Below are 13,356 nucleotides of genomic sequence, written 5' to 3' on the forward strand. Positions count from 1 at the left end.
AATACCCTGAGCCTCATGTTTGTTTTCTGTAAAATGGAGATAAAAAATAATTATACAACAACAACACCGATCTCCCTGAAGAGGCTGAACTCCAATCTGTCATAATAGGTATTCATACCCATATGCTAAACCTCCGCATGCACATCTATTTAATCCTCCCAATAATCCTCATTGCTGTTACTCTCATCTCTCTGAGCTACCCAGTAATATCACGGTGCTTGTACTCATGGACACACCCATTGCTTTCAAGACCCTGAGCTTCAATCCTGAGCTCCTTCTGTCTTTACCTCCTCCTGGCTGGGTCTTAGTCAGCTCAAGACTCAGCCTAGGCCCTGCCTCCTGCAAGGAGCTGTCCCTGAAGCTGCAGATGCAGCTGGGTCCCTTTGTAGGCACCTCCATAGCTCCCTGGATTGCATCTGTCTGTCGGCCTCCTGTTTCTCCACTTCCTTAACTGTGAGCTTCTTCCAGGCAGGCGTGACTCGAATGCTTCTGTGTGCCCCCAGTGGTGGACCCTCCTGGCAGGGCAGGTGCTGCCTGTGTCCACGGACCTGAGCAGAACATGCCAAGCATTTTCTTAAGGGAAGTGGCCATGGAGTTGGCCTTGAGGCATGGTAGGACTTTCAGAAATTCTTTTCAAACAAGTTGTACATTCACACAATATCAAATCCAAAGAGAACAAAAGGCCTTACAGTGAAAATTAAAAGTAGGTCGCCTCTCAACCACCCAGCTCCCCTCCCCAGAGGCAACCATTGGTATCAGTTTCTGGGTATTCTATACAAGCAAGAATTGTCTGTCTCCCCCACCCCTCCCACACTTACTTTGTAAAAAATTTAAACCAATAGGAAAGTTGCAAGAATGGTACACTACATACCCTTTGTCTAGATTCACAAATTAACATTTTGCCACATTATGCTCAATATTTTACAGCATTAATCATGTAATGCTCACAACAACCATACAATCATGCCAATTGTGTAGATGAGGTAACTGAGGCAGTCGGCATGAAGGGACTTACCTAAGGCCGCAGAGCTAGTGAGGGGTAGAGCTGCTCGTTCTCCCTAAGGCTGGGGGACCCTGGCCCACCTTCCTTTAGGAAAGTATTTCTTACTGTATTGAAATCTCCCTCCCTAGGATCGAGCGTCACCAGATGATCAGTGGAAAGGTACACAGCTCTGGGAGCATGTGCTACTTCTCGCTCCCAGAACCTTCCCATTCCCTAAGCAGCAGCTGCTGTCCCTGCTGCTAATACACGTTTCAGTCTCACCTCTTCTGTGAGCGTTGAGTTAGCTCACTCCCCTGTTTGAAGACTCAGATAGTTGACTCCCGGCTGCCGCATGATGACATATATACGCCTGAGCCTGGACCCAAGGTCCTGGGTGGCCTGGCCCTCATGTCTGTCCTGCTCCTTCCTCCTCAACCTCTGGCCATCTGCTCAAACTTCCCTACCTCCCTGAAGGCCCCTATTTCCCCAAGGAGTGCATTTCCCCCTCTCTGGGCTCCTGCATCTTCTGCCGGTGCCTCTTTCCCATTCTTCGTCCAGGTGGTCTTTTGGCCAGGAGGCTGCACAAATTGAGTCGGGCTTGAGCCTTACCTCAAGCACATCATGGGGATGAGAATTCCTAGTTTAGTGTCTGGCATACAGTCAGCCTTTACTAGTCTCCCATAATAGAACTGACAGCTCTGGGAGGCTGACATCTTCTCTTAGTCATCCCTTGAAACCCTACCTTTTATTTCATAACTTCTCTGTGCCTGTTATCAAACACTCGGAATGCTGCCTATGATTTCTATGATGGAGGGAGGTAGGGCTGGCACATAGTAGGTCCAGGCTGGGCTCCGGTGTTGAGACAGGCTCGGGAAGGCGCTGTTGGCAGTGTGAGGTTTGCCGGGAGCCCGCTCGGCGGTCGGGCCCGCCCCTTCCCCCCGGGCTCCGCCCCCGCAGCTGTCAGTGCCCCCTCGGCGCCCGTCCACCAAACCTGACGTCCCCTTGCGGCGCCCTTCCCCGCCTACCAGTTACCTGACGCCGGCAGCCCTTGGTCCCGCCCCTGACTCCCATTGGCCGAGAGGTTTCTTTGTTAGCTGAAGCCCACCACTGCCATTGGTCGGTAGGGCCGCCGATCGCGTCGGGGGCGAGGCTCCGCCCCGCACAGCCCCGCGTGCTTCCTCCGCCCCCGCGCCCGCCCCCGGCCCCGCCCCGGGAGTGCGCGAGGCGCTTCGCTCCCATTTGCTGCGGCCGCTGGGCGCGGGGGCAGCGGCGGCCGGACCGACCGCAGGGACCCGCGGCAACCCGGGGCCTGAGAGGCGGGCCGAGCGCGGGGAGGCAGGGGCCCAGGAGGCCGCGTCCATGGGCCCGCGGCGGCCGAGCGGTGGCTGTACGGGCGGGCGGCGGGGACCGCGCGCTCTGTGAGGGCCTGGCCCACGTCCCGGCCCCGCGGAGCCGCCCTGACCGCCGGGGGCGCGCTCCGGCCTGCGTCGGCGGCCCGCGGCCGGTGTGAGGCGGGGACATGCCGCGGCGCCCGCGCTGACCGCCGAGCCGCCGTGCATGGTGCCGCCGCCCCTGCCGCCGCCGTCTGCCGGGCCGGCCTGTGGGCCTCGCCGCCGCCGCGCCGACCATGTCGGCGGCCAAAGAGAACCCGTGCAGGAAATTCCAGGCCAACATCTTCAACAAGAGCAAGTGTCAGAACTGCTTCAAGCCCCGCGAGTCGCATCTGCTCAACGACGAGGACCTGACGCAGGTGAGCGGGGCCCGGGGGCGAGGCGGGCCTGGCGCCGGCGGCCCCCGCGCTCGGGGCCCGGAGAGCCTCCCGGGAGCAGGCGCCTCGCCGCTCCGACGCCCGGGAGACGGCCCCGCAGGGAAAGGAGGCGGGCGCGGGTGGGGGTGCATCTGAAGGCTCCTGGGAAAGCAAAAAGAGCCGGAAAAATGTGCATGAGTCCTGGCGTGCGAGTGCGAGAGAGTGTGTGTGTGTGTGTGTGAGAGAGAGAGAGAGAGAGAGAGAGAGAGAGAGAGAGAGAGAGAGAGAGGGAGAGAGGGAGAGAGGCCGGGACGTGCACCGAGGGCCCGGGACAAAGGGAAAATCCTCAAGTATGCCGAAAAATAACATCCTCTCCGCTCCTGCGCTGCCGGGTGATTCATGCTTTTTGGGTGACTCAAAAACGCCTGGTTTTCCCTAGTTCGGACACAGCGCCGAGGATTTCTTGCTGCTTCACAGGCCGCCCCCCTCCCCCCGTCGTGGGACCCAACTTGGACTTGTCCCCCCGGGTGGCCGCCGGGGTGGGGGCTGGGGGGCTGTGGCCTCTTCCTCTTGTCCTTGTGCTGTCGGGGCTGGAGTCCGGGGAGGAGGGTCTTCCCTTGGACTAAGCGGGGGGCCTGGTGTTGGTGGTGGGGCGGGGGCTCCTCTCCCGCCCTCCTGCCGGCCCTGGGCAAGGAGTGAGGCCGCCACGGGTCCGGGGAAAGTCGGGTCCCTGCTCCCTCCTGTACCTGTCAGATGGGGCTCCGGGCTGGTCCCGGGGCGCCCACACCTGCCTCTTTGCAAAGGCAGGTCCCGGGGCCCCAGCCCTGGAGTGACAGGAGGAGGGGTTTGTATGGGAACAGCCCCACTGGTCTTTGGGGACCTGGCACTGGCTGCCCCCCAGCTCGGGGAACACAGGAAGGCTTTGGGGCCTTCAGATTTGTTGGATTTCCAGCCTGGTCTGCATCCCCTTGGGGTGTCTGTGCCCCCTGCCCCACCCCAGAGCTTTCTGTCCTGCCCTGAGAGACATGCCATGCTGGGAGACCGGCTGGCCCTCTGCGTTTTCGGAAGAACCTGAGGAGGAAGGCGCTGCTGCCAAGTGCTCGCAGGGTCCGACTTCCTCTCGGGCTGAGGACAGTCGGGAGTTGGGTCAGGGCAGGAGTCATGGCCTGGGACGCAGTGCCGTCCTCTGGGCAGGTGCCCAACAGCCAGAAAAGACTCCTTTCATGTGAACCAGAAGCCAACCAGACCCTGAAGCTGCGGAGTCGGAAGATGGTTGGGACGGAGGGCAGGCAGGTCAGCCCGGGTGGAGCTGGGTCTGGCCAGGTTCTGGCTGTGGGTTGGGCGTGTGCCGGGATTCCCTTTCTCCACTGGGTGCCTTTTTCTGGGAAGCAGAGTATGAGGTAATGAGGGTCCTGGCCGGGAGTCCGGAGACCTTGCTTCTCGTCTTGGCGGTCACTTTCAGTTGTATGACCTTGAGCAAGTCCCTTTGCCTCTGTACAGTTCATTTCCTTTAAAACATATTTTTATTGATTTCAGAGAGGAAGGGAGAGGGGGAGAGAGATAGAAGCATCAGTGATGATAGAGAATCATTGATTGGCTGCCTCTTGCCGCCCCCCCCCCCCCCCCCCCCCCCCCACTGGGGATGGGGCATGTGCCCTGACCGGGAATTGAACCCTGACCTCCTGGTTCATGGGTGGACGTTCAGCCAAGGAGCCACACTGGCAGGGCTAGTTCATTTCCTTTTCTATAAACTGGGAGTAGAGATTCCTGACTTACCTCAATCACCAGGCTATTGTGAAAAGGAAGGACTGATGTTTTATTAGATTTTTTTTCTTACAATTTAAAAAGACAAACAAAAAACACCTTTGGAATAGTACACGAGGAGTTGGCGGAGTTCTGAGAGTTTCCTTGTTATTCCAGGCAGTCGTCAGAGGACTTGCTTTCTGATTCTTAGGCTTAGATTAACTAGAATGAAATATGTATATTGAGTTGCGTCTGTTAAAAATTTTAAAAAATCTGTTGATAATTTGATTCAGAGGAGTGGGGTTACACATTCTAAGTACTTTTCCTCTTTCACTGTGTTCACAGTTGAATTGTTGATTTAAAAACAGGCCTGAATGGTAGTTTCTGAACTAATGAGTGGGGCTATTTGTGCTGTGAGAGATTAGGTCAGCCTTCCACCTCCTGGGATCTTTCAGGAAGAAACTGCTCTTGAAAAGAGGAGGGGGACCCAGGGCTGCTGCCAGGAGCCTTCGCCGCCCTCTCTGCATCCGGCCCCTCCCTTACCACCCCAGCTTCTTACTCTCATCCTCCTGGCTTCTTCAGAAAACCTCAGCCATTGGTTCCCATCAGTCTCCACCAAGTCCTTGCTTCCTGCTCCCTTTTCTGCCCTGAGCTTATTTTAGACCATCAAGGCTGGAAGACAGATCAGCGATAATTGAGGCCACCCCCCCCCCCCCCGCCCCCCCCCGCCCCGTAAGAGGTGAGGACACTGGAGTCAGTGAGACTGGCTTTTGCCCTGGGATGTCCTCGTCCGGTGCAGGCATTTCTCCCAGCCCTCTGATTTGAGTGACTTTTGTTTGTTTTCCCCCAGAGAGGTACAGAAACCTCTTTTAGGGACTGCATGGTAGCCTCAGACCTGGAAGAGCCTTAAGATCAGCTAACCTGCTTTTAACCAGGAGGAGACCAACCCCAGAGAAGGGAGCAGCTTGCCTGGTTCGGGGCCACCGTGAGGAATCTTCATCCACTGTTCTTGCCCCACTCGTATAAAGGGTCTCCAGTGGCCTCCCTTACACTTGTGGTGAGGAGGATTGGTCAAGGGTGATGCTGTTACAGAAGGTTCCTTGGAGAGCAGGCTTCGGGTATCCCACTAGGGACCTTGAGATTGCTAGCTCGAGCAGACGAGTTCCGTAGTCTTTCCTCACTACTGGAATTCAGAGTGATCCAGGGAAAGGAATAAGCAACAATCCTCTGTTACCTGTCAGGGTATCCTCCAGTCCCAGCCCCTGTCCACAGGGTAGCATCTGTCCTTCAGTTCTTCTCCGATGCATTTCCTGCGTAGATATGGACTCAAGTTCATAGTTAAAACCTTTTTTAACCTAAACTGAATGTACATATGTGCAACATATTTTTTTCTGGTTAGTAACATGTCTTACAACTCTCTTCATGGTATTAAATACAAATATACAGAAGTCATTGTGTATAGTGTACCACCAGATATGTATTATAGTTTTACTGTATTGATGGATAGCAAGGCTACTTCTGGGTTTTACTGTTATAAACGGAATGCTTCCACGAACAGCTTTCTAAATGTTTTTGGGTACATGTGTGCCTGCATGAATGCAAGTATTTTTCTGGGGCAAATACTTAAAAAAGATGACAGGATTGACATCAAGCGCATTACTTTTTTATAGGTAGCACCAAATTGCCTTTCTAAAATGGCTGTGTCATACCATTGCCAGGATTGGATATTATCAGATGATTTAATTCTTTAATATTTTCCCTAATTACCAGTGATGTTAAGCCTGTCTTTATAATATTTATTAAATATATTTTATTTCTTTAGTGCGTGCCAGTTCCTGTTGTTTGCCGTGTTTTCATTTTTGTTTTTTTAAATTGGGTTAGTTCTCCACCCCCATTGATTTGTAGGAGTTTTCTGTATATACTCGAGGTCAGGGGGTCCACAAACCTTTTCTATATAAGGCCAGATAGTAAATATTTTAGCCTTGTAGGTCATACAGTTTTTGTAGCAACTATGCAACTTTGCTATGATAGTGCAAAAACTGCATTGTAAAGCTGCTGTAGACAGTGCATAAACTAATGGGAAATGACTGTTTCCAATAAAACTTTATTTACAAAGCCAGTCAGTTTTCAGGATTTGGTGACTCCTGTTCTAGGTATTAATCTGACACCTGTCATATAGCACAGGTATTTTCTCTCAGGGTGTCACTTGTCTTTTAATTTTTATGTATGGTCATTTCTCTATATCATATGGTAGTTTTAAATATGAATGCAGTTAAATTTCCATATTTTCCTTTATAATTTGCAGTCCTTTTAATAAATAGTGACTTTTTATTTATTTTGTTGACCCTCGCCCAAGGATATTTTTCCATTGATATTTTTAGAGAGTGAAAGAAAGGAGACACACACACACACCCATCATTGTGAGAGAGACACATTGATTGGTTGCCTCCTGCACACATCCTGACCGGGGTGATGGATGGAACCTGCAACCCAGATACATGTCCTTGACCAGGTATTGAACCCAAGACCTTTTGGTGTGTGGGCTGATGCTCTAACCACAGGAGCAACACCGGTCAGGGCTGTAGTTTGTAGTTTTAATCTTAGCATACAAAGGTCTTCTTTCCAAAGTTATAAAAGCATTTCTAAATGCTTTTATGCATATGTTCATGATAGCACTATTCACAGTAGCCAAAACATAGCAACAACCCAAGTGTCCATGGATGGATAAATGGATAAGCAAATTGTGGTTTATCCATATATTGGAATATTATCCTATATAATAAAAGGCCAGGACCATAAGTGTCACGACTGAATGACCGCTCGACCAGTCGCCATGAGGTGCATTGACCATCTCTCGGTCCTCCACTCCCCCCAGGGCTCCGATTGCAGCATGGCGAACAGGGAACCACGGCAAACGGCGGGGGGGGGGGGGGGGGGGGCGAGGGTGGCGGTGGGACAGGACTGGGGACTGTTGAGCAGGGCAGGCGGTGGGTGGCCGGTAGCAGCAAGCATTGAGGGGCAGCTGCAGAGAAGGTTGTGGAGCGTTGCGGGGGTGGGGAGCTTCATGGAGCGTTGCAGGGTGTCAGAGGCGAGCGTTGTGGAGCTTTGCAGGGTGGGGAGCGTAGTGGGGTGTCGCTGGGTGTCCCGGAGTGTCGGACATGGCCCTGATCACAGGCGAGCCCTAGGGACCCTGCTTGCGCACAATTTCGTGCGCTGGGCCTCTAGTTCAGTTATAAAAAGGAATGAAGTACTGAGACATGTTACAGCATGATTGAACCTCAAAAACATGATGTAAAGTGAAAGAGTCAGACACAGGGTCACAGACTGTATGATTTGTTTATAGGAAATATCCAGAATAGGTAAATCCATAGAAACAAAGCATATTAGTGGTTGTCAAGGTTCTGGGGGAGGGTGGAATGAGGAGTGCCTGCTGATGGGATCAGGTTTCTATTTGGGGGTGATGAACTGTCCTAAACCAGATAGAGATGCTGTTGCATAGCATGTGAATGTACTAAATGCCACTGAATTGATCACTTTAAAATGGTCCATTTTATGTGAATTTTACCTCAATAAAAATATGCACAAAAATTGCAAGTGCATGTGCACACACAGGTACATGCTTTCCAAACCTGCCCTCTGCTTTTTGTGTCATTTGGAGTGACTATCTGATTATTTCTAGAGTCTAGATCAGGGATTGACCTTTAAAAAAAAAAAAAAGTCAGATAGTAAATACTATTGCAGGCTTTGTAGGCTAACTGGCTACATGGAGGAATTTATGTAGGTACTCAGAACCATTTAGAATGTAAAAGCCATTCTTGGTTTCGGGCCTTAAGAAATCCAGTGGGTTAGATTTGGCCTACCAGGCTTAGCTTGCCAAACCCCTGGGTTAGACCCACCACAGCTGTAATTTAAAATTTTCTAGTTGCCACATTCAAGAAGTAAAAAGAAATAGGTGAAGTTAATCTTAATTGACCTAACATATCCAAAATATTCTCCTTTCAACATGTAAAGAAGTTATGTGCAGTTATAACCTTTATGGCACCTTTCAGTTCAGACTAGCCACTTGCCAAGGGCTCCAGAGCCATGAGTGGCTGGTGCTGCAGTGTAAGACCAGGCGCTGGAACTGCAGCAGCCCTGCCCGCAGCTGGGCCCTTGGGGCCCGGGGGGAAGAAAGAGGGGGGAAGGCTGTGCTTGTAGGTTTCTGTCCTCCCTGAGGGCGCTGTGCAGAGCAGTTTCTCTCGGGACTCTGTGCCCCTCGCCTCCTTAGTGTCTTTTTTGGCCAACTTTCAGGGGTTCTTGCTTTGAATATTACATCTTCTTTGATGAGACTTTTTAGTGTGGTTGAGAGCGTTGGGCCTCTGATCCTCAGTCCCTATCCAGGGGCAAAAGGGAGGAGGGTGCTGGCCGAGGCCACGTTGGCCTGTCCCTGGAGAGAGCCTGCGAGCAGGGGGCAGGCTGGTGTGCCCCTCCAGGCTCCTCGCTGGATGTGCTGGCTGCGCTCTGACACAGCCCTTTGTCTGTGCTGAGTGTTTGCAGCTGTGTCCAGCTGCCTCTCCCGTTCTAGCTGCTGCCTGACCTTTGTCTCTGGATTCTTTCCCCCTTGCTGCACAGAAGGACTACAATGGGAGACCTATGTTCTATTCTTGGCACAAACTGCAGGGTGACCCAGGAAGGTCACTTATGTTCTTGGCGCCTCGGTTTCCCACTCACAAAGTGGGTGCCCATATTCGCTGTGCAGGGAGTGGTGTACTAATGGAATGAAGGGAGGATGCTGGCCAGGCCTGTGGAGGTGGCTGGACCCCCTTGGTGGTAAGTAATATTCCAGGAAGTGTCCTGAGGACCACGGCTGTGGGGGTAGCCTTTGTTAGGCTGTCCCTGATTACTAGGACCCTGATATTGATTAGCTGAAATAAAGAACTTGTACTTGGAATATTTACTAGTATCGTTAAATTGTTCTCAAGCTGCTATTTAGCCTTAAAAGAGAGGGGAGAGCATTGAAAGCAGGGAAAAGAGACACAGGGAAGTAACTTCTACTGTGGCGTCCTAATACTGTGGGAGGGAGGTGGGTGGACAGGGAGAGGTGTAAGAGCACTGAGTGCTAATTTGGAAGCATTCAACCTGAGAAAATAGGCTTTTCATTCATCCTTGAAAACTCACTCTCCAAGCCTCACTTTCCCCTTTGAAATGACACAGTTGCACCAGGTCAGTGGTTTTGAAACTTTCATTACATCTTGGATCCTTTTACTCAAAGTAATCACATATGGAAATGCCATATATGAGACATAAAAAGTGACAATTCTGGAATACATTAGGTAGAAGCCTGGAGCTTGGCTTCTTGTCCACCTCCGCTCCTCATCTCTGGAGCCTCCTGTCACTTCCCTAGATTGTGTGGTTCCTCCACTTTTAGCGGTTGAGGGTCCTACGAAATCATCCAGGATGGTTTCACAGCTGCCCTGGGATGGAACCCTGGATGCCCATCCCCACTGCTCCCATCACAGTACCACTTCCTTTGGAGGTGAGAGCCAGTGGTTGATTCGCTGGCATTTGGGCTCTGTAGACTGGCACTGGAGTCTTCCAGACCTCTCACTGTGTTTTTTTTTCTAGTCAGGCTCATTGTAGTTCACATGAAACCACAGCTTTTTGCCTGGAGCTTATAACCCTCTGCTTCCTCTCCTCCAACTCAGTTTGGTGTTTGCATGTTGTGCTGGACGCAGGGCAACTTGCAATGAGAGTGAGCAGATGGGCCCTCCTGAGTCCACTCGCTGAATCAAGTGTTACAGACCATGACCTCATCCTGCCCTTGGCAGCTGGGAGGAGAGCAGGGCTGGTGGCAGCATGACCACAAGGGAGGTTGGGTGGCCCGATCAAGGCCACCAAGCTGCCTAGCCATGGGCTGTGATATAGAACTCAGTTCCATGAGGCTTCCACACCAGTGTTCGTGTGGCCTGGAGTCTGTCTTCCTGCTCACTTTGCTTGTAAACTTGTGCTGTTTCTGTAGCAGGCTGGGGTATTGCAAAATAAATCAAAGCTAATGGACTTCTAATTCCTAGCCAGGGGAGAGCAAGGACCCGCAAGGGGCTGGGTAATCTCCCTCCATTAAGCAAAAGTGAGGTATTGCCCCCAGTTAGCAGATGGAGCCACCGAGGCTCAGAAAGATTCAGCGACCTGCCTAGGTCACAGGAAGGCCAGTGTGGGTTTTTCCAAAGTTCTGTTTGGCCTTCCCGTCTGATAACCTTTGCTGTAAAAAACAGGGCCTTACCCTGACTTGGATTTCTTAGTTGCTGGGGTGTGTGGGTTATATGTGGGGAGTCGGCAGTTCAGGACATTGTGCAGGTCCTCCTGCAGGTTCTGAAATCTCCTTAGCCCCGGGGTATCCCACGTTCCCCAGGCAGGCTGCTGGCCTGTGGCAGTGACCACACCTTTGGCATAGCCCTGCACAGGAAGTACTGTTTTCCCCTGAAGCAGGAATTCAGAATCAGGAAATAGTTGTGTCCTTGATCTCTGTGGGTCCTAAAGCACAGGGCAGACCAGCAAGGCTCCATGTGCACCTTCAAGACTGGTCTCTCACCTGAGTCCTGGTCCGTAGCTAAAGGGGCTGGTGGGCAGTGGCTGCTGGGAGTCTCATTTGAATCAGAGAAAGAGCCAGCATCTCCAGGCTTCTGGGTGCCACACCTAGAGCCTTTCCACTCAGGTTGGTGAGCGACCTGGATGTAGGGAGCCTTGGGCTAAGTAGGGTTGGGGTGTTTATTTGTCTTCTGTCTGGGGACCCACTCTGACCTAGAAATGTGACCCAGTTCCACTTTCCATTGAAATGTGCTCAAGGGAATGGAACGATGCGTGTGTGTGAAGGGGACAGTGGGGAGGGGCGAGGGCTTTCAGCTCAGATTTGGATTAGCATCCTGGCTCCATTTTAATGTCGATTGAGCATGTTACTCAGAGTTTGTGTCTGTGTCCCTCCTCTGAAAACCGGGGGCTATAATAACACCATGTCTTTGGGTGTCATGAAGGTGGTGGAAGGGGAAAGAAATGGCAAGTGCCAAATTTGTCAATGCTTGGGTATGTGGTGGGAGCTCAGTAAATGGGGTTCATTTCGCCAGCACTACCCCAGAGAGAGGCCCTCCCTCTGTGATTTTGTGGACTGGCTGACCCCACTCTGTTTCTATGTACCCCCACACCCACATAACAAAGCCCAGGCTGCCTCCTCTCCCACTGAGCTGCTTGGCATCACCCTAGCAACTTCCTCATGTTAGTCCCCAGGGACTGGAAGGGCCATAGTCATTTTGCTTGTTTGGGTTTGATTTTTCAGCAATTAAGTATAGTAGTAAAGATTGAATTGGTTTTAAGAATTTGTAGTGGGCAGGAAATGAAGAGAACAAGTGCCATCAGCTCAAGAGTTCACATTAGAGCATGTGCTGATCCAGGGGACAGTGGCCAATGGCCAGCACAGCAGCCCCCCAACCCCCTGCCAAGCCCAGAGAAGTGCACAGTGCAGGTCCCATGAATGGCAGTGGCTGATCCCAATTTCAGAAGTCACTTTGGTGGGAAGTGTCAGAGTTGCCATCAGCAAAGAGGGGGGATTAAGAGAAGCCACTTATCGACTGGTGTCCCTGGGAGCAGTTGTCTGGGAATCAAAGTCCTCATACCCTGGGGCCTGGGTGCACTGGCTAGAGGAGCGTAGAGAGCAGCCAGGTCCAGTCCCACGTTGCTGGTCAGGTGGGCAGGAGATCTCCACCCCTCTGCCCTCCCAGCTTTTAAAAAGGAGTGCAGCCTTTTGCCAAGGGACCCGTCTCTAGGGGCCTAACAAGTAGACTGGCTCCTTGCGAAAGCCTGTGAACAAGCTCATCTCACAAGCAGACGCCATCTCGGCACAGTTCCCATCTAGAAATCCTGTGAGCTTAGGAGTCCTCTTCTTTGGGGAGCTGGGCCAGCAAGTATGGCCACACAGCCTCTGATGGCAGAGGTTTGCCTATACTTAAATCACAGGAGCAGTTGACATGCTCTGAGAATATTTATTGAGACCCTGGTGGCATTCATAGTAAACAGGCCACTATTAACTCACTTATATTCACAGCAGCCTTATGAAGTACTAGAGAGGTGAGAAAACCGAGATGGAAAGAGGTTATTGTAACTTGCCCAAGGTAATACAGTAGGTGGTAGAGCTGGGTGCAGACCCAGACAGTCTAACGCAGGGCCTCCTCCTTCCACTGTTTCCCATGCGACGTAAGTGGGGCCTTCTGGACCCTCGGTCTCTGGCTGTGTGTGGCCCTTGGCCCCTCGTGCCAGGGGTGAAGGGCTGTCCTGCCAGAAGGGTGTGTGTGTCCTGGGAAGGGTGTGGCTGGAGGTTGATGCTTGGGCTGAACTCATGAAGACTTGTTTCTTTTTTTCCTACCTGTTTTTTAATGTAAGCACTGCTTTTTGAGGGATGGGGGTGACTCTTTCATGCAAAGCTCTTACCCCAGAAATTTGTCCCTACGCTTTCTCCCTTTGCCACAAATGGTGTCATGTTCCAAAAATCCCATGGCCATGGCTCCTTGTCAAAACCAAATGGAAGAGGCAGCAAAAAAATTTTTTTTATCCTCTCCCCAGGATATTTTTCCCATTGATTTTTAGAGAGTAGAAGGGCGGGAGGAAAGGAGGGGGAGACAGAATGGGGGAAAGAGAAAGAGAGAGAGGTGAGAGAGACACATTGATTGGTTGCCTCCTGCACATGCCTCTTCTGGGCCAGGGGTTAAACCTGCAACCCAGGTGTGTGCCCTTGACTGGGAATCGAACCTATGACCCTTTGGTCTGTGGGCAGATACTCTAACCACTGAGAATACCAGCCAGGGTGGGGAGAGGCTTTTTAAAATGTCACTTTCCCCCTCCTTCTTTAACTACTGTAGTC

General features: G+C 51.8%; 1 protein-coding gene across 8 annotated transcripts in view; it reads left to right on the forward strand.

Moving 5' to 3' along the window:
- The first annotated feature begins 2,253 nt into the window (after positions 1–2,253).
- The window catches only part of MPRIP (myosin phosphatase Rho interacting protein), a 173,686-nt gene continuing 162,583 nt past the window's right edge, over positions 2,254–13,356 (forward strand). For 3 of the 8 annotated variants that reach the window (XM_070394047.1, XM_070394052.1, XM_070394049.1), the window contains exon 1: positions 2,254–2,732. In XM_070394047.1, the coding sequence (XP_070250148.1) occupies positions 2,610–2,732 (123 nt within the window). In that variant the 5' untranslated portion in view covers positions 2,254–2,609. The remainder of the gene's footprint in view (positions 2,733–13,356) is intronic. The other 5 variants (XM_070394050.1, XM_070394048.1, XM_070394051.1 and 2 more) reach the window with 3 other exon arrangements.

The sequence above is a fragment of the Myotis yumanensis genome, unplaced genomic scaffold (assembly GCF_028538775.1).
Source record: "Myotis yumanensis isolate MYYU_CA2020_CCGP unplaced genomic scaffold, mMyoYum1.0.hap1 SCAF_16, whole genome shotgun sequence".
In the NCBI taxonomy this organism is placed as follows: domain Eukaryota; kingdom Metazoa; phylum Chordata; class Mammalia; order Chiroptera; family Vespertilionidae; genus Myotis; species Myotis yumanensis.